This window comes from Erinaceus europaeus, chromosome 7 (genome assembly GCF_950295315.1).
Source record: "Erinaceus europaeus chromosome 7, mEriEur2.1, whole genome shotgun sequence".
Lineage (NCBI taxonomy): Eukaryota > Metazoa > Chordata > Mammalia > Eulipotyphla > Erinaceidae > Erinaceus > Erinaceus europaeus.
Genome location: NC_080168.1, coordinates 60,943,541 through 60,965,664, shown reverse-complemented (window position 1 = coordinate 60,965,664; position 22,124 = coordinate 60,943,541). Strand labels below are relative to the sequence as shown.

General features: G+C 35.9%; 1 protein-coding gene across 11 annotated transcripts in view; it reads left to right on the top strand.

Moving 5' to 3' along the window:
• The window catches only part of SOX5 (SRY-box transcription factor 5), a 1,357,610-nt gene that overhangs the window by 890,378 nt on the left and 445,108 nt on the right, over positions 1 to 22,124 (top strand). For 4 of the 11 annotated variants that reach the window (XM_060194523.1, XM_060194522.1, XM_007517900.3 and 1 more), the window contains exon 1: positions 9,176 to 9,345. The exons of the other annotated variants lie outside the window; for them this stretch is intronic. In XM_060194523.1, the coding sequence (XP_060050506.1) occupies positions 9,308 to 9,345 (38 nt within the window). In that variant the 5' untranslated portion in view covers positions 9,176 to 9,307. Of the gene's footprint in view, positions 1 to 9,175; positions 9,346 to 22,124 lie in introns of those variants that run through there. 11 annotated transcript variants of the gene reach the window in all.

Below are 22,124 nucleotides of genomic sequence, written 5' to 3'. Positions count from 1 at the left end.
GAAAGAGAGACACCTGTAGACCTCCTTCATTGCTTATGAAATGTTTCCCTTGCAGGTAGGGATCAGAGGCTGGAACCTGGGTCTTCGCACATGGTGATAGGTGCACCACCTGGTCCCTAGGAAGACTTTTTTACTCCGAGTTTTTTAAAAATATTTATTTATTCCGTTTTTGTTGCCCTTGTTGTTTTATTATCGTAGTTATTATTGTCTGTCTTCGTTGTTGGGTAGGACAGAGAGAAATGGAGAGAGGAGGGGAAGACAGAGAGGAGGAGAGAAAAAGAGACACCTGCAGACCTGCTTCACTGCCTCTGAAGTGACTCCCTGTAGGTGGGGAGCTGAGGGCTTGAACTGGGATTCTTAGGCCGGTCCTTGCGCTTTGCTCCATGTGCACTTAACCCGCAGCACTACTGCCCTACTCCCTCAAGTTATTTTTTTTAACCTTTATTTATTGGATAGAGACAGCCAGAAATTGAGAGAGAAAGGGTGGTAGAGAGGGAGAGAGACAGAGAGACACCTGCCGCACTGCTTCACCACTTGTGAAGCTTTCCCCCTACAGGTGGGGACCAGGAAGCTACTTGAGCATTGTAAGCTGTGTGCTCAACCAGGTGCATCACCACCCGGCCCCCTTTTACTCCAAGTTTTATTGTAGTTTGTTTGTATTTCTTCTGGTGGGTTTATGATTTGAAATATTTATTAATTTGAAATCTGTATACTTGTCTGCTTTACTCATTAGGTAATCATAGAGCATATGTCGAATACTCCTAATGCTGTGTGCTCAACAGAATGTATTAAACCTTGCCTTTATGTTGGAGTTTTCTCTGTACTGTTATTTCTATCCTGATAATCTTCTAATGAGTTCAGTAAGTCACTCAGGATGTTGTTTTGGTTATTGACATGGTGTCTTAGTTTCTGACTAGTCCAAACCTTATTTTTTCAGATGATCTGTATGTACTTTCTCACATGGCCTTTCACACTGGTCTGTCTCATGCTGTGAATGAAGGTTGAGCTCAGTCATTATGTACATCCATTTCAGAAGAAATGATACTGATGACACTGAGCCGGCAGCATGGCTATGTCTACCTATGCTGTTTTCGAGCTCTCTTCTGTAGGTCTTCTAAGTAAATGAGCTCATTCTTTTTTTTTTTTTTTTCATGTTATTAATGGGATGTTTTCTATTACCTTTTAATAACTGAATACTGTTCTGCATATAAAAGCTAATGATTGCCACATATTATTTTTGTTCCATACTGTAATTTTGAATTCTCACTGTACTTTTAAGGCTTTCAGTGTGCTCTCTAATCTCTAATTTACTAACTCTGACAATATTATTATATTGGGTTGTCAGAAAAGTCATGACATATTTTTCTGTTTTTTTTTCTATGCAAAAAGGCATCATGACTTTTCCCACAACCCAATACATTCTTGGGGTTTAAAAGTTGGACATCTTGTTTAAAAATCACTTATTACTTCCAGTTTTCCATAGAATTTTTTTTGTTTCACTAGAAGCTTTTTTTCCTCCTAAATAACTTTTATCATTTTAATGCAGATAAATCTTGGATCTAGCTCTCTTGAATAAACACTAAAAGTATAATTAGAAAACTGACTCAGATTGTGACTTTGCCTGTTAGTAGGAAGGTTGCTGTCCTTGTACTTTCCTTACCTTTTCTTTACCATAAGATTATTTAACTGAGACACTTCAGATTGGCTTTGGAAGTCAAACACATCTTGTGAACATTACAGACTTTTATTTAAGATGCACTTGGTGATTTTTTTTTGTTTGAGTGGGCAATTATATCCATATCTTGTTCTGTCAGAAATTCCATAGTTCTTAAAAAAACATTATCCTCATTTTTTATCTGACCATAATAGATTCTTATAGAAAAGTTATGTTTCCTGATTCTTTTTTTTCAAAGTATTTATTACAGTTCAGAGTATATGCTATATGCCAGAATATTTATTTTTGTTATTGCCTGGGCTTCACTGTTCTGAATCAACTTTTTCATATAGAAAGAGACAGAGACTGGGGCTGGTGGGTGGAAGGGAGACAACATAACATCAAATTTTCCTCTAGTGTGGCAGGGGCTAGGCTTGTACCTGGGTCACATGACAAAGCAGGTACCCTCCCTCCTAGCTATCTTGATGGCCCCTAGAATAAGTATTAAGCTAGTTTGTTTGTAAACATTAAGGATAATGATTCCCTTATAAATAGTGGATAAATATGATGTTCAGTCCTCAAACCAGGAAGAACAGTCATTACTTTACATATTTAAGTATATTAAAATGTCATAAAAATAAAACATTTAAAATATTTTATACTTTAACATGTACTTAGGATGCTGACAGATCTTACACATGCATATATTCTAAGTCTTTGTTTTTATTTTCCTCAAGTTTTAAAAACGTGATGTTTTTATTTCAGACTCCCTACTTGTATAATTTCAGTTAACATTTAAGAGTTTTCAGTATTAATATGCATTTGACATCTGAATGGTTCAACTTCACAGAAACTTACAAATATTAAATTATTGTCCCACTTATGGAATATGCTATATAAGAATATGATCTTAATAAGGATAGAAGGTCTGTAAGCACATAGAAATTACAGATTCTTTGCCTATATATGGAACAGTTGAACGGATTCATTGTTTTCATTTTGTCTGTTTTCTTACACTGTCTTCTTGTGCATAGTCTGACTGAATTACTTTCTAAACTATGGCAGTGAGTCATTTTTGTTAACAGCTAGTTGCGGATGGAGGCTCGAACTCTGGTCCTTGTGCCTTATAATATGTGCACTCAACCAAGTGAGCCACCACCTGACTGCTGTTTTTGAATTTCTTATTTGATTGTTTGAGATATTTTGGAATCCTTTGTATTATCCTTTATATGCCATCACTGCCATCGTATACATATGAAGTGTTTAGTATAGCAATAGACTACTTTTAATTCTGCCACTGACTTCAATATTGCTCGTAAGTGCAATTGTGCTTATCAGAGGAAATCAAACTCATAACTTAATATTAAGCATAGACATTTTCAGAATCACAAGTAGATGAATTTAGCTGCAAAATCAGTTTCTTTCCAGTCACACCTAGTGAACAGTTAAGTTTTCCCAGTCATTTAATTGAATGTTGGCTAGTTAACTGCAGTGAATAAAATGCATGTTTCCTCATCATTGCACATCAGTGGAGTTATACTATAGGTTAAAGGGTTAAAATAAGTTACAAACTAGTCTTAAAGAAATTTTGAAGGAGATAAATTGGGTTATAACTGTAAAAGATAAGAACTTTGATTTTGCAACTAAAATGGACTTGTCAAAGATGAAATCTTAGAGACAGAATTTAAGAGTCAAGAGATAAGTTAAAAATTATCTTCCCTGTGCTATTAATGGCATAGAGAAGACCATATCATTATTAATAGAGATATTCTTAGAATCAAGGTCCCCTCCCTAGCTTTAACCCTAGATATAATTATTTCTCCCAGTGCTATTCTAAATATATGTATGCTTAATATTGTTAATAGATAGCATTTCATTTATTATGAAAATATTTGTATTTAGGTCAGTCTTGAGTCCACCAGGCATTTGGTAAAAACCTCACAGATGTACATTTGTTGGAAGTTTCTCCTTCCCTCCTTCCCTTCCTTCTTTCCTCCTTCTTTCTTCTCCTTCCCTCCCTCCCTCCATCCATCCATCCATTCCCTCCATCCCTCCTTTCTTTTGATAGAGGAAGGGTTCATAGTTCAGTTTTAATTATTTTGTAATAAAGTTAAGTAACAATACTGTGCAGGAGAGAACACAGATAAGCCAAGGTCAGTACTTTCTTATGCACACATGCATGATTTCAGTACTCTAGGCCAGATTTTTCATTCAGGTAGAGATGCAGAAAAGAGGCTGAGATGGAGTGAGAGACACAACAGCATCAGAGTTCTCCCCAGTTGCTGTGGAACCTCCTGAGTATTGTCAGGCCTTGAACCTGGACCACACACATGGGAAGTCATGCACTGTCTTTCCCACTATTAAAAATACATATATGTTATATATTATAAATCATATATTATGTATATTTACATAATATGATATATATATACATATATAAGGATGTGGCTACTTTATATAATTTGTGTCAAGACAATATAATATTGGCATTGTCTAACATTGATTTACCAAACATTCATTATGGCTATATTGCTAAAAGTTGTATGTCTTGACAGTAACCTTCTAGTTCCAAGGAATGTGGAAAATTATAATTTGATGGCAGGAACTCATTTCAGATATTGAGGTGCAATTTGCATCTGTGACTACATATTTTAGTTTCAGTTATTAAAACACAGCATCTTCAGCAATTATATTCTCAAATTGCAGGATGTAAATGTTTCCTTCTAAATTCCTTGTTTGTTTATCTGATGAGAGCACTGTTCTGGCTTGCACAGTGCTGGGGGTCCACCCTAGGGTGCCTGCATGCATGTCCTGTGCTCTGACCACTGAGCCACCCCCTCAACCATGTTTTCTCCTGTGGCAGAGAAATGTTAGGGACACTGGCTTGAAGTAATGGCTGGAAGAGGGTTAATTTTGGCAATGGCTTTGTTTATGATCTGAAAAAGTTCCCTATATTCTCTCTGAGAATTTTCCAGCAGTGTTCACTGGCATATCTTCTATTTCCTTGGCCAGTGTGAGTCTCCGTTTTCTATCTGCAATGGAAACAGCGTGAGCCCCACAGCACTCTTTCAGGTTTAGTCTGTTCTCCATAAAAACTGCCTTAATGTCAAAGAGACTCACTGAGTGAAAGACTGTTGTCTGGGGCTTCTGTTGTACTTTGCTTTGCTCTGTTCTTCTCGAAGATGTGTTTGTATTTATAGATGAGTTTGCTATTTCATACTCCTTTGTCTTCTTGTGGAACTTGTTGTCATTTCATTTGTTTATTCATTCATTATTTTTTGTTTTGACTTTTATTACCATGTGTTTTTTAGAGTACTTGAATATGGAATTATTAATGTGAAATTTGGACACACATGTATTTTAAAATTCAGTTTGTCATACTTTCTTAAATTCTTCTTTTAAAGCCTCAGTGCTTAACATGTCAGTAAGCTTTTAATAGATGCTAAGTGATACAAAGGTATGTCTCTATCTTCATACATTATGAAACTTTCTGGAGTTCTGCATGTGACAAAGGCAAAACCACATTGGAATATTGGGTCTGATGTGAATGCTACATATACAACAGTGACAAGCATTTCAGAAAGAACATGGCTTTGCTTAACACATACTGTGTACTAGTCATAACCACACGCCGTATTTAAACATTTAAAATAAGACAGTGAGATTTAAAAGTATTATATGCTGGATCGATCAGGTCAGTCTGATCATTTCATTAAATCACCAGTGGCAGGGGATGTGGTGAGAACTTTTTTAGATGATGTTCTAGGATCATACTGAAATCCCATTTTGCAATATCAAATTCAAATACAAGAAAACATAGTCTTGGTGTCCTGGTGTATAGTGATGGAAAAGGTTGTAAGTTTGGAGGAGAGACATTTCACAGGGAGATGAAAAATAAACCATTAAATGCCCCCCTAAAAATAATATTAAAAAATGGAGGAAAATTTCTATGACCTAGAGAAAAGCATTTAAAATCTTTAACTCAACTGTCAAATACATTACTTAGGGCCAATGAGATTGTATCAAGTTTAAATTTCTTAACACTTATATAAAGTAATTTTTTTATTATTATTCACTTGAAAAAAGAATACCATCTTGGGCCATCAGTTCTGGAATGTTGTTTTTATTTGCCATCTTGGTGTCACAGTGAAGTGAGATCTGGTTTCAAGAAAGAAATGGGTCAGTAACCTGTTGTATGACTTTCAATTCCTGCTACTTACACTGAAACACAGAAACTTAGGGGTTATATAACACTCCCACTCTGATCCGTGCTTCTATGAGCTAGGCTATGTGTACCCAACTTCCTTATGAGCTCGAAGTCCATTAGTTCCAATTATTGTTATTAGTATGATCATTATTATATTTGGCAAAATTTCCATCTAGTTCCTAGTCTGTTTCAATACATTCAGCAGGAATGATTGTGCAAGAAATAATTTGTTTTTGAATGGCTGCGAGAATGTTTATAGAAATATAGTCAGATTTTAAAATAAATTTTTCGATCCATTTAACATATTCCTATATTTTCTTTGTGTTGTTTATTTGGCACATGTAGACTTGTACATATGCATATTCGTGTCTAGGCAAACAACCAGAGACAAGGATGGTTCTGCAGTGAGCATACTTCATGCTAGGGCTGTCCTCAAATATTCATTCTCGCTTGTACCTGCTCTGGTGACCTTCTGGATTAGAGTTTCAGAGCAACAAGCAGAGGTAGTAGCTGCAGCAAGGCAGCAGCTGGGACCATACGGATCTCAGCATCCTGCCTTATGGCCATTATCTTTGTTTCTATCTTTATGCTGCCACTATGTCTCCTTCTCCCTGCATCCTCTCCTCCCTGCTTCCCCCTCCTCTCTCCCTGCACCCTCTCCTCAGTGCCTTCTCCTCTTCCTTACTTCAACCTCCACACCACTGTCCCCTGTAACTTGCCCTTCTTCTTCTTCCACTGATTTAAAAAAAAAGATGAAATAAAATTCCCTAATTGGAATTTTTCTAAAAACTATTTTTAAGTGAATGTAGCCAGGCAGCCACCATCCCCTAATTTTCATAAGTTCCATTAACAACAGAAAAAGTAAAAAATATATATATATATATACTTTTATCAATTAGGGTTTATTGGATTATTAGGTCTTGTAAGGTCTGAAAAATAACTATTTCAAACATCACAATTTTCTTATTTTTTCCCTTCCCTATGTAGACACTGGTAGTTGCTGTAATAAAAACTAATTTCAGGCTAAAAACAAGAAAGAATACTGAGTAATATCCTTCCTCTTCCTCAACTACTGAAAATGAGAACCATGTCAGTATCAAGTCATTTTTGCCACATCCCTCGTTAGCATTTTTTTTCAGACTGGGTCATAATTCTGTGTTTTGCTAGTGTCTTAACTCCATAGTGACATGCTTTGGTCATGCCCCCACACTAATTCTGTAGCATGCACAGTTTTATTTTTTAGGCTGTCCCTTGAATGAGGGACCTCATTCTTAAGTTATTATCAACTTTATCCAAAAAAAAAAAATGTGATAAGCTTTGAACGAAGAAGAAATGCACTCATCGGACATTCAGAATTGCTAAGTGCTATTTGGAATATGTATATGGTGTGTCATTGTGCTTGTCTAAAAAAGTAAACTTACTGTCTGCCTGTGGCCAGGGGGAAAAAGAAGTGGGACCTAATCAAACTGCTGTGGGGTCAACCCTTGTGGTTTTAAAGGCCCTTAATGTTGTCCAGCTGCAAAATAAAAGGAATTGGGAGGGGAAGTTGGAAGGAGCGGAGGGGGTTGAGGGGGGAATGTGTGGAAAAGAACAGGGAGTCTGGCTTTTATTTTTTTTTTAAGTGAGTTCAGTGCCAGCCTGGACATTGGCTGTGCAGACTATTGAGCCATTGTCTGCTCCATTTCCAGAATAGCCCCCAGTTAATCACTTCGGCTTTGAAGGGAATTTCCTCGTGGAATTCTCCACAGAAAATCTAATCAACTGACCTGCCCTCTCAACAATGGAAGGCTTTTTTTTTCTCTCTCTCTCTCCCCCCCCCCTTATTGGGGCGGGCTCTGTAATGTAGCCTTTGTGCAGAATGAACCCTCCCAATAGGAGTGGAGAGAGTGTGAGTGACTATGAGTGTGTGTGTGTGTGTGTGTGTGTGTGTGTATGTGTGAAGAATGCACACTGTCTTGTGTTGGTTAGTGTGTGCTTACTCTCTGACCAGATGCTGCGGTGCGCGCTCGGGGCAGCCACCATCTCTGCATGCGTGTCTGTGTGTAAGTGACTGTGTGTGTCTGTCTGTGGGCGCTCGCGTGCGCCTCTGTCATTTCATGTCAAAGGTACATTACCTGATTACCTCCCTCGCCTGCCAGATTTTTATCTAGATAATTGGACCTGCTATGGAGGCTGTGCCTTGGCAGGCAGCTTAGGTTCTATAAAGCCATAGTTTGTCCACCTTGTTATCTGTGGCTGCCAGGGCAGAGGAAATTAAAGAGACCCAGAGCCACGTCCTGCCCCACCACCCCCCGCTGTCCCACACAGGACGGCCACAGGACCATTGAGCTTTATTTTATTTATTTTTATTTTTTGAGGGGTGCAGTGAGTGGGGTGAAGTGGGGAGTGGAGGGTCTTTGGATCCCCCCACTACCACCACCACTCTTTGCCTGTGTTCTTCTGGCATGTGGCTACCTAATCCCTCCACATCACACATCGCGTTTTATGGAGTTTAGAGCAGAGGAAACTTTGCTTGGGCTGCCAGGATGTTCGCACCACTTTGTGGAAAGCAGGAGCTAGCAGTGAGACCAACAGAGTGAGTGACAAGTTGTTTACAGGTTTCCTTGAAGGGGCCTCTGCTATATTTCAATCTGTCAAAGTTGCTTTTCTTCCCTCAGAACAATGCCTGATTGTTGTGTGTGAGTGTGTACGAGAATGGGTTTCCGTGTGCACAAGAGAGAGAGCGCGCTTTAGACGGGGTGAGAAGGAATATCAATTCTTTGTTTCAAACGCCACCATTAATATTTAATTTTTTGTTTCATTAGCTAATAAATGCAGTTTAATTGGGGTTCTGTTAGTATACAGATTTCTGATTAATCAACAGCAGACCTTTTTTGTTTTTGTTTTCTTCCCCCAAACCCTACTGTTGTGTGTTGCTGTGTGTGTGTGTGTGTGTGTGTGTGTGTGTGTGTGTGAGACTTTATTATTTAGGAGAGCAAGAGTATGGGAGACGTGTTAAATGAGTTGACTTCTCATATTGTGCGATGTCTAGAAGAGAAAATTGAAAGGAAAGGACAGGCACCCTGAGGTTGTATACTGCCTTGCAGCCCAGCGAGCCAGAGTGTGTGGCTGGCTGGCTGGCTCTCCAGAGGGGGGTAGCAGCCAGATCCCGCTGCTGCTGGAAGTGCGCTACCCCTTTAAGAGACTGGTCAAGGAGTCCTAGGAGAGGGAGGGGAGGAGGTGAGGGGGGAGGGAGGGAGGGAGTGAGGGAGAGAGAGAGAGAGAGAGAGAGAGAGAGGCGCGCACTCGCGCGCGCGCGCGCGCACACACACACGCACACACACACACACACACACACACGCACACACACAATCAATTGGTTTAGAAGGTTTGGACTCACTTGACAGGTTCAGTTGGAGACGATCATAGGTGGCTGCTTTGACAAAGGGAAATTGTGCTTTTCCAGCATGCTTACTGACCCTGATTTACCTCAGGAGTTTGAAAGGTGAGTACAGTCCCCCCCCTTCCCACCCCAACCCCCTGATCTATTGAAGTGCAACTCTCCCATTTTATAGGAGTCTCTGAATCAATTAGAAGATGCTCCCCTCAAACGTGTTGGTCAGAGAAAGCTCTTAGCTGGTGCTTTTACATTCTTGTTAGCTGATTCTTGTTGTGCTCGCCTGGACCAAATTGAACTGATTTGCAAAGTCTTCCAGAGATTTCTGTTAATGTATACCTATTTTAAGATTGTGTCCTATAACAGGAAATTAAATGAGCACTAGACATCATCCTCTCCCGCTTTACTTTTCCTCTCTCATTCAAATTTTTACTTTCTCCCTTTCTTGTCCCCCCCCCCCTTCCTCTTTACACCATTTAAAAATGGTTTTGTGCAGGGTTCCTATGTTGGACATCTCTGTCCGTAATCTCAAGTACCAGGAGGTTTTAATGGTAGTTAAAACAGAGGCTGTAAGTTCCTATTTGATCCTTCCGTAAAACTTTGGAAGCTGCTCAGCAAAACACATGACCTTTTTGTTGATATAAGAGAGCAGATTTTTGTTTTTAAACAAAATTTAACATCTCAGGCATCTATTAGTAGATTACACTCAAAATGTCAAAAGAAAGGAAAGGAGGTGATCCCTTTCTAAGTTTTAGTGGCCACTTTTTGCGCTTGCTGTCTTAAACTGAATTTGGGTTTACTATAGTTTTCGTTTTGCTATGATGGGAATTGATGTATTTGCAATTAAGTAGTTCCATTCAGATAAATATGTGCAATATTCTACTATCTGATGTTGTTGCAAGTAAGGCAAGGCTTTGAAAGAATTTTTGCCTTCTTCATGTTCCTATAAGTACATATTGCAATTTTAAAATTTGAGTTCCTATCCCAGTATAAGTTCATTTTTGGAACTATAAATAGAATCATGTTTGCCATTAAAAAGAATTCAAACTTTGTATTCTGTATGGTGAATTAAAAAAAAAGCTAAAAAAAGCCAGGATGCATGATACTTGGGCTTTTTTTTTTTTTCATTTTCATGAAAGCTACCTTCTGTATAAACATTTGTTGTATCTGACTATGCAATGCAAGCTAGGTGCTAGACCAGCTGGTTAAAAATATGCTAAGTCAAGCTGTTCATCGCTCAAAGGACTGAATTTGATATGAAAAGACGAAAAAAGAAAGGACAAAGATGAAAACATTTTAGAAGTGAAGCAATGAAAGAGAATAAGAGTATTAAGAATAAAATAATGCTTGCGTGCAGTCATACTAGAGAAGCTCATGTCAAACTAGGGAAGAAAGTAGAATAGCCAATATACCATACTTGAAGACTCTCTTCTTCTCTCATTTCTTTTCATCATCTATCTGTGTGTGTGTGTGTGTGTGTGTGTGTGTGTGTGTGTGTGTATGTGTGTCTATGTGTGGAGGGGAAACTAAGTTAAAGTGCATCCTTACTAGATAATTCCATCGAGTCGCTAAGAGTTTTTGACAATTTTGAATTTGATTTTTTTCAAAGTTCTCTGTATTAACTCTTCAGATGGTTAGCTTTTGTTTGCAAATACAGCCTATCATATGTAGGTATTGAAGTCATTTATCATGAAACATAGTATCGCTTAATGAAGCAGTTGTTAATTCAGCACATTCAGTTTTCTAGCATGCTCTACAGAGTAGCACTTACATGATAATATTTTCAGCCCTGAACGTTCTGAAAATAAAACTGCGTCTCATGTGTAACCCAGTTAACAGACTGTTCTTATAAAAAGGTAGTTATATATTAACAGGCTATTGCCTATATCTCCATAGGCAGAGCTTTCCTGCTGTGAACTTTATTTGTATTGTTTTTCTCTTTAAAACTAAACTTTTCTCTTTCCTATTTTGATATCCTACTCTGATTTTCTCTGTGAGTGAAATTGCATTTTTTTTGTCACCCAGATGCATGGTTTTTGAAGTGGGCAATTCAATAAGCAAGTGATAATCTATAGACTTGTTAGTATAGACACCATAAGTTTGATAAGTTTGATAAATGTTATATGCTATACAATTTAATAATTTCCCCTGTGGTTGCAATTGGTAATACATACAAAACTCTTAGTAAATAATTACTATTTGTTTACATTGAATCTGTACGGGTTAGTCTATTTACAATCACCCACATGAAGTATCTCATGCAGACTGAATATTGAATATCTGCATTCTCCAAAGGAGGTATATGTGTTATGGCTACAGTATCAGATACAATAAACTTCCTGCTGACCTTTTCAGCTATTTGCAACTTTCACTGGAGAAGTGAATTCTTTTTGTTGAGTGCTAATTGTATCCTATTTGCTCACCTGCTACAGATGAGTAGTTCATTCAAGTTTAGTCAGAAATTTGAAAAGAAGACATATACATTTCTTCATGAAACTGAGAGCTTTGATATAACGGAGGCAAAGAATTTGCTTGGGGTTCCTTTTATACATTGTGGAAGCTTTCACTTGATCCTTTAATTTTTTTTCTTCTGTTTGCATTGTACAGTGTTGCTCATCTTATTCTTTCCAACCTGTAGACTACATGAAACGTTACTAAATATTAAAACTTAGATGCAGGGCGAATTTTGTCTTTGTTGGTGCCAGTTTTACCAGCCTGAGAAACAATCACCGTCAGTACTGTCAGGCTGGTAAACAGTTATTAAATGAATTAAAAGTCGTAACAACCTCATTGTATGCTAATAAGTGCTCAGAGGCCAGAGCAGATTGTAAGTAGTAAAGACAGCAGAATATTATACATTCATTTTCAGAGGTCCTTGGTATATCTGATTATGATGAATGAAAATCCCAATTCCTAGATGGGAGTTGAACAGGGAAAGTCTGTTTTAAGGAATTATTTGTAAACAGACTTTCGCATCTTAACCGTTTAGAGGAAGCATAGCTGGTAACATAATCTAAATGTTAGTAATAGTGGTTAGAGTGAATACTTGAAGTCATTTAAAAGTAGACATTGAATTTATATATGAGTTGAAAATTAATACTGAAACCACGACAAAATTTTATGTTTCTTCATATTCCTAAGGCAAACATATTTAAAACATTTACCTTGAATTTCAGTATTAGATTGTTTTAATGACTGAAAGAAAACAATGATGCTATCAGTAAGATTGTGCTTTATCTCTTTAAGATTTATACTATTTGATCACAATGTAATAGTTTTATGACTAAGCTACTTGTTACACTCCTAATTGCTTTATGCTTGAGACTTAATTAAAGAGTAAGTGTAAGATTATTACCTAGGAGGACTGTGCCTAGCAAGAAAAAAAAAGTTGTGTTGAAGGCAATAGTATGAAGCAAATTAAGCCTGTAAGACTACCTATTTGATTGTTTCTCTCAAAATGGATGCAGACAACAGACATCCTATAAGGGAACACTATAAAAGTTAAAACCTTTTGTATAAAAATTTTAACTTATTTACTGTATGTATAAAATGTGTTTACAGTGATATGGATTAAAGATATATATGTATACATATATATACACATTGGATATTATATATACTTCCATTTACATTAAGAACCTTATAAGTGTTTTCTATGAAAAGAATATACATCAGCTGTTATGAGAGACTGATTTGTGTTATCAGCTGCAAGAATATTTTTGACATTAGTGGTATCTTTATTACCTAAAATTCAGCCATAAAAATAAAACCCTATTACCCAGACAGATTTAATTCAGTTTAATTACAAATATGTGTATGCGTGTGTGTATATGTGTGTGTGTTTGTTGCTTATGAGTGATGAATCCATTCAACTTAACAAGTAAACTGTAGGTATGACTCAAAAGAAAGTTATGCCACTGAACGGCAACTATTAACCTGCAACTTTGGTATTGTGTTGTCAGGATGTCCCCACAACTGCTTTTGTGCATTTCATCTTTTATTTACTACTTCTAGAGGGAAAGGTGACTGCCACTGATTATAGATTTGTTATCATCTCAGTAATGTGCAAACTAACTGAGCTTAGATTTTAGTTTGGAATGCAGTTTGCATGAAGCAGGAGACACAGCACACTGTTATCACACTCAAACTGGTGTGTGCTGCATGGCAGACTTAGTAGGTGCCCTGACTGATGGCTCAGAACAATTAAGAGTTAAGAGTGTCAGGTGTCATTGTCTGTTGCTTAATACTTAGCAGGTTATTAGACACAGAAGTGTTTGAATGTTAATGCTTTCATCAAATGTTGGTGTGTTCTTTTTGCATCTTAACGTTTCTTAAGCGCACCTTGCAAATGATAAGGTATTTACCTGGTCTTAGTATCTTCTAAGTAACATTTGAATAAGCCATATTCTCAAAAGGCAAATTGCAAGACTTGTTCTAACACTTTAGCACATTATTCTCCCATAGAGCTTGAAACTATTTAAATTGCATTCAATTCATAATATAAACATAATGATTAAAAAGTAAAATTAGATTCATGGGTAAAGCCTTAATTTGGATTGTCATTTCTGTGGCCAGTTCTTCAGCCATCTAAGGAGTGTGTTGTATAAGGCAAATAGTTGTTATTGTAGGTTGGCCACCTCCTTTTTCATAGATTTGTTACATAAGTATAACTGATCGATTTTTGTTTTCTAGTATAGTTTGTTGTTCACCTGTAATTTCTCTTGCGGGGGGGGGGGGGTAATTTAGTGCTTGAGAAATAAACCAATCTAGGTTTTTCTCTTCTACTGAGATATCTTGCCAATTTGCCAGATCTCTGACTCAGATGGTGGCAGTCAGATAAAAAGATGTTTAAAGAGTTAAGGAAAACATGAAGTGTTTCTATCTTAATGCAAAATATTAGTTGAGCAAGAAATGGACTAAAGCATGAAAAAGCCTCCCTTTGTTTTGTCCTTTCCTTTTTATTGATTGATAACATCAGCATCTGCATTAAGTATTGATTGTTACGGAGTTGAACAGGATCAAGTGATATTGCTGAAGAGTGAAATATATATATCTGATCCTATTTTGGCTAAGTCAACAGTGCTTATTTGGATATATTTCAGAAGGACGCTTCCTATCTCTTCATTTAAATCAAGGTCTGTTACTACTTCAAGAGAAGCCCTCTTTATTCTTTCTGGCTTCTGCATTCTTTCCTGCAGTTTGGAAGCTATTTCCCCCATCCCTTTAGTATCAGAGAGTTCATACATCACCTCTTGGAGATACTGTGGCGTATGGTTCTGCTTGTCCAATAGGGGGGTGTTGCATTTCTCCACATTCAGTATCCTTTTCCCTTGGAGCCTAAGTGAAACCTCAGCACTACTCCCTGCCTTTACCAGCTTGAGGAGTCCGAGACTCAAAGTTGTTCCCAGCTCTTGAGCCTTCATTGTAGAGCTGCATTCTGCTCAGTGGGCTGCGAAGAAGACCAGACCGATACAAGATTTAGAAGAATTCTGGTGAGAACTGTTTATAGGGATATGGTATTTTAAAAGAATGTAGTAAACAAGCAGAATTGTGGCATAAACAAAGATAATTAGCATAAACAATGTCGATTTAGGACAGGTGGTTTAAAAAAACAAACAAAACAAAAAACCCAAATATGAACCCAACTTGAATGCTGCCAGTTTGGAACCACTGAACCTTAATCTGTACTTCATGAGAATTACCCAGGTTTGTTGATAAACTTGTTAACATGCTTTCTCTGTTTCTTTTGTATCGTTTTCCGGTCATTATACCCTTTTGTCAACCAGCTTGAAAGTAATCTATCTATTACAAGGTAGTTTTAGAACTTTTTTTTCTTTTCTTTCCTTCTTTTTTTTTTTACTCATAAAACGTGAGAGGAGTAAAATTAAAAACAAAAGCTTGTAGATGTTCATAGGCATTTGAAATCAGTGTTAAACCTTAAATCCATTCAGACTAAACCTGGGCTCTTTGTATTTCAGACCTCTTCTACATAAGTAACATTTCACTTGGTTCTTTAATGCTAATGCATTTAATTTGGCTTTGCCTTAGAATGAATATATATATATGTGTGTATATATATATATATATATTCCCCCGTGTGCTTGTGTTATATGTTTATATGTTTATTTCTAAGTATTGCTTCTTTTTATTTTTTTCCTATTACTTGTAAAGGTGTTGCAGCAGTATAAAAATGTAGTTAGTGATCGTGCAATATAAGGATGCTAGGGATTGAAATTCACATTATTTAAGCCTGGTATAGAGTTGTGATGCATTGTTATCTGGAGACATTTAAGTTTATGACTAAATGACCTTCATAATGCCTTTTACAGAAACATTTTGACTTAAATGAAATGTGAAGTGTGGTTGAATAGAAAGGTGTTTATTTTTCTAACATTAAGGACCAAAGTTACTTATTGAAGTTGAAATGAGTTTTTTTTCTCTCTCTTTCCTGATGGAAAATGGGGACTAGGAATTCAAAGCTAGTTGTCTCTCATTTTTAATAGTCCTTCTTTTTCTTCTTCTTTTCTTTTTTTTTTTTTTTTTTTTGCTAAAATGAAAACATTTGTGAATGAGTTTTGGTTTCTTGGAGTTAGAAAGATGTGTGTAAACTAGCAAACCATGCCTCGTTCATGTGCTATGTAGATTTCTTGTACTTGAGGGACAAAAATAATTTGGCTACTAACAAATCAGGGCTACCTGCCAGCACCAACACATCCTGTAGGTAAGAGGAACACTATAAAGAAAAGCTGCTGGCAGCAAATTCACTGAAACTTTAATGTGCAACAGCATTTCTATTTCTATTCTTTGTATCTTTGAAAGAATGTACCTTTTAGATACAAACCTGTAGGAAAAGGGAAAAAAATCCAGAAGATTATTACTCTTCACTTAAATGTATTAGTCACTTCATTTTTAATACTTTTCGTTGTGGAGATGCAAAGAGTTCCATGATGTTATATGCATATGTTCTCTCCTTCCCATGCCAATGGTTTTTGTCACATTAAAACCCAAGAATCGGATGCTATGGGAATAGATATGATAGGAAGAATGGAAGTCCACTTCGTAAGTCTTCTTCCAGTGACACCCCCCACCAAAAATAAATAAATAAAATGCTTCAAAATCTTGTAAGGTTTTAATGCTGGCAGTTAATACTTAAGAGAATTAGATTGGACACTGAGAAGAAACAATTTATAATGGATATACCTTCTTTTTTAGAGATCAGGAATATTACTGAGAAAAGAATGGGGAAAGGTTAATCTGTGTTTGACTTAGTAAGACACAGGCTTACATAGTATTTTCTTGACATGTTTCAAATCAAAATTTATTTTAAAGTAAGGAGAATTATTTCAATACAAATTTGGGTTTTATTTTGATAATCAAATAGGATGAGGATATCAAGGATATATAGGTTGTTTAAACTGTGAGGTTTCAAGACTACTGACTAGCCATCTTAAACAATTTAGTATAGGTGGAAAAAGAGCAACCTGAATAAAAAAAAAGTTACTAATAGTGAAAGTGGGAAATAAACTTTCATCCTAAGAGGACACAAAATGAAGTAGTGCTTAAGCTACTAGCTTATCTTTTAGAGTTGTTATATTTTGCTTAACAAAGTTCTAGAACACATCAATCATAAATCTCAACTTAATGTATCATTTACTTCCACTTCTTCCTTTTGGTCATTTACCCTGGGCTAGAGTTTGTAAGCGCCATTGTTTTTGTTGAACCTCCTTTACTGACGTACCTTTGTTTCCCCCTCTCCCATTTTTAATTTTATATTGAGTCCCGTCTATTAAAAATAGTATGTAGAATAACATCGGGTAAAATTAATGTTAATACTATTTATTTCCTTGTTAACTCTACTAGAAATCTATATTTAGACACATTAGGTCAGTGTATAATGTTCCCATTGTTTGGTAAAAAGGGAATGAACTGATGGCCATACCATTCAGTTTCTGATCATTCATTAATTTAGCTTTGACCTTGAGTAAGTGATAACTGAATATAAAGTATCAGATTCAGATTGTCATCTTTAATACAGCATCATCAGGATGTGAGGAAACTTTTATGTCATAGTCAAAGTACCATTAATCAAACTGACCTCCTAGAAATGGAAAGTTCTACTTCCAAATCTGGTGCTAAGCATCCTTATAACTTAGAAACTTAAGAAAATTTAGAAAAGTATTATTTTAGAGACATTTGGGTTGTTGGGTATAAGGATGACATGACTGTTTTGAAAACATTTAGCATTACTGGGAAAAATAAAATGTATCTAATTTGATCTGTAAACAGTTTAGAGTTATCTAATGCTTTAAAAGCATTCTTCTAGGGAGAGAAAAGCATACCCAAAAGATCCTGACAGCAATTTAAGGAAACAGCAAAATATATAGACTTTTGTAAGTAAATTAAAAGATAACTTTGGAGTCGCTATTACATGAAGAATTTATTTTGGGAGTATAATGGTTATGCACATATATGCAAAAGTTTAGAATTTAGGAGAAACTTTTCCACTTACAGGGTAATTGAATTTTGAATAAATTGATTTTGAATAAATGCTGCCAAATCCTAATGAAGCTGTAGTTTTAGGGAGGAAAATTTGAAAGGAAGACATAATTCATAGAAATGCAGATATGGTCCATTCTTATTTTCTCATTTATAGTACAGTATCCTATGGCAAAACTATAGGAGCATATAGTGGTATCCTAGCTTTTAAAGTTTGAAGCAGGTAGTCTGGTGCATATTTAGTAGAAAAAATAAATTCAAGGAGTTAGGTAAGTCAAGATATACTTGAGTAACATATATTTGAGATGAAAAAAAAACAAAAAACTAAAAATGAGTACTAGAGTCCTATAGTCTCCACATCAAATGAATGTTTCTTTGGATTTTGAATTTTTTAAAAAGCATTGAACATTATGCTTTATTTTCCCTTTGAAAACACTTATATTTGTCAGTATCTTCATGTGCTTTTTTCTTAATGTACTAAATACCCTCAACATTATTATCTGTATTAGTTAGATAAATTATTTCAGGTTCCAGTTTTTTCCCTTCAAATGGAGATGAGGTTGTGAGTCTTGGTGTATGTGTCTGTAAGATGCAAGATGGACTAATTTCTAAAACACCTGAACTCTGCAATTTCATCATCTTTCTGCACTGCAGTTGCAGATTCCTAGCTCTTTATTCTAATGGACAGAATTCTTACATTTATGTGGCTGTTTGAAGACTGAGTATCTCACATTACCGTCCTTGACATATGGAATCACTTCTCAATTTACCTGTCAATTGAGTCGTGTTGTGCAAGAACAAGTAACCCTCCTGTATTTTAGGAGGATTCAATCTGAGTACCACATATAATTCTTACTTAGGATTAAGTGCTCAATTTTGCTATGAGCTATTTTTAAACTAAGTGTTTCAAAAGATTAGATTCACATTGTCGGTGTATGCAACTCCCAGGTATATGAAATCACCACTCTCCACTGCTAACAGATATTGTGAAGTATAGATTAAATATGGATTGACTACTGGTGAAGCCGTTGTGGGGGATATGAAAACTATGAGAGATGTGTTTTTAGGTCAAAAAGCTGCAAGTCTCTGAAGACAGAAAAAAAAAAAAAAAAGAGAAGGGGTAAGCTGGGGTATTGCAACAACAACAGGGCCCGTGGGCAGTATGAGCCTTCTTATGAATAAATAGAATATTCGACTGGCAGGATTACAAACAGGTAGTCCAAAGCAAGATTTCAAGTGAGTCTTAATATAAATTAGACAGCTAGTGGTATCATCAGTCTAGCCAACCTCATATTTATTAGTTGGCAGTTGACAATTTCAAGAAAAGAAATATAAAACCCCATGAGACAGAATATTGGAAAAGCCAAAGAAAGGTAAATTTTTTAAAAGCTCCATTATGTAAGAGAACAACTTTTACATATTGTTAAAATCTTACATCTGGCAGGTTGTATGCTTTAAAATACACACACAACACACACACACACACACACACACACACACACTTACACACACAGACAGTATTTGACAAAAATGTGTAGTGAAATCAGCAGCAGCATAATACTTAACTACATATTAAGGATTTAACAATTTAGCCATACTTTAAATATGATTCTAGAATCATGAAATTCTCTTCCAAATTGACTGTTGTAAGTACATATTTGGAATAACAGAAATCGTCTCTGTGTTTGAGATAACTTTAACATAATAATTGTGATATAAACTTTATATTCTATTCCTGCCTCTTTTAACTTATGAGTAAAGGAATGGTGTTATTCTCTAACTCTCATGGTATATACGGTTATAAAATAAAATCTTATTGAATTACAACTACATTCTACATTTAGAACTAGGACCAATGGAAATGTGCAAGTATCTTACTGTTCAAGAAAAAAGAAAATCTGGAAATCATCCAGTTTGGCGACGTATTGCTAATATATTTTATAACCTAGCATTTCATGATTAACAAAGTTGGCATAAGTGCCTGCAGTTTCTAAATCAATTAAAACTTTCCTGTGTCTAAGTGACTAAATACTCTGGGTTTCAGTCATGCATCTATAAAATGGGCTTTAAAATAATCATAAAATTATTTGTCCCCCTGTACTAATGCGATTCTTATCCTTGTGGAATTTTATGGAAAAGATGTGGATATATCTGATTGTGAATCACTGAACTTAACAGTTTGAAAACAAGGTCAGCTTAACTTTTGACAAATGTAAAATCATCCCTTCCATATGATTACACTAGGTTTACTTTGGTTGTAATCTGATACTTGAAGATCACTTTAGAATATAAGATGATATTTCTAAGAACTTTACTGACTTGTGTGCTATTTGTAGTTAGTACAGCTATGCTAGTTTTCACTGCACTTAGGATTATTGATCCCAAGTAGCATGTTTCTGAAGAGCAGCAAGTATGTCACAGCTTCCGGACCTATTGCTGCTAGTAATGAAATGTCCTGAGAATGCAACTCCTACCCATTTTATATGTAGGGAATTTAAATTTGCTGATTTATATTTCTATGCTCTGACCTACGGAAATTAAAATTCATTTACTGGTGGATAGTTATAAAAACAGTCATTCTATAGAACAAACTACTGGGCTACAAAGATAGTGGTTTTCTATCAGTGCAACGGTTGCTCTTTAAAATATTTCTTCTTCTTGTTATCAGGGCTTTGCTGCTCTGGTTTAACTTAGCAGATAGAATGAAAGGGAACTGCAGTGCTGAAGCTTCCTCCAGTGCTGTGGGGGCCAGAGACTTGAACCTGGGTTGCTCATGGCACAGCAGGTACTTTTTCAAGTGAGATATCTCACCAACCCTTGTTTCCATTGTGAAAAATAGAAGATACTCAAGAACTTGAAGAAACTTCTCTATCCAAATGCATTACATTACACATTAGTAAAAACTGTATAAGTGGTTTTGTGTTAGCTATTTACTGGTTGTCTGTGGGTGAGGCTTTGGAAATTTTGAGGTGAATTTTTTTAAGGGCAGATTTCTAAGAAAACACCCAAGAAACAGGGATTTTATTATTATTATTTTTGTATATAAAATTTCTTTTTACTGATATAATCTGTTGAGAGCCAGGAGCCATCCAAAGTGCTGATACCAATTTAAGAATATGATCTTCTGTCTTAATTATACATCTGGGAAATATTAGCTGAACATTTTGTGGAGAACAGTGAATACCTTAGTTGCCAGTTGTCTAAAACGCTGCTAATGATCGACACGGTGCCAGTGTTTTGATGGCAAAAACCTAGGCTGAATATGAATACAAAGAACACAGTTGGGGAAGAAGAAAAAAAAAAGCACACATTTTATACAAAACAGATTTCAACCATCTGCTTGGCACTTAAGTTTGTGACTATAGGCAATATATGAAAGAGACCACTGTCCATGTTATGAATGGTGTCACTTTTATTGGTACCGTAGTCAAACCATAGGGTTTTGAAAGCATATAGAAGCAGTCATTTTCTTCAGCTAAATCATGAAAACAAGGGACTTAGCCAAAATTGTGTTCCCTCCATAATCTCTTCTATGTCTGTCTTCTTTTCCCCAGCAAAAATGGGTTTTTACTAACAAAGTAGGTCTTAATATGACATATTTTAAGATATTAAAGTATTTCTGACAATGCGAACCAAGTGACCCTTGGCTAGAGAACCCCCAGGTGGTTCTGAGATGAAATACTGTTTGCTTTAGGAATAACTCCTATTCCTGATCCTGTTGCCTAAACACTCTGGTGCATGTCAAATCAGCATGGAAGTTAATGGACCAGAAGCACTTCTGAATGTAATGCTTTCCCATTTGTTCTGAATTTATAGTATTAAATCAGACCAGTGCTGTTTCATCATTAGTTCAGGTAAAGGGAAATCGTGCAATAGGTAGCAAACTACAAGCACATTCTGGTAACTTACCCATTTCATTTAGCTTAAAGTTGTGGAAGAAATTCTCTCTTTCTTCTTTAAACATTTTATAGACGATTTAATATTTACAAACATACATGTCAACAGGTATATAATTCAACACTGTCCCCACCTACAGAGTTCAGAATCCCCAGTTCCTCCATTGCAAGCCACTGCAGTTGTCCCAAGGTTGACATGGATTGACTATCATCTCTACAACTGTCTGTCTACATTTGTATATAATTGCCACCCTTTTCTGGAAGAAATTCTCAGTAAAAGAAATAGGAAAATGTTATTTACCAGAAGCTTTTATATTTTTTGGAATAATTGTTAAGAACTAATATAATATAGACTGTTAGCACATAAACACCATAAAAACATTTTTATTTTTCTTCATTGTACTCTATTTTTAAATATTGGGAAAACTAAGTTATGAGAATTGTTAGCTTTTTGACTTGTCTGAGTTGTTTGAATTACAAAAGTTATATTGAGAC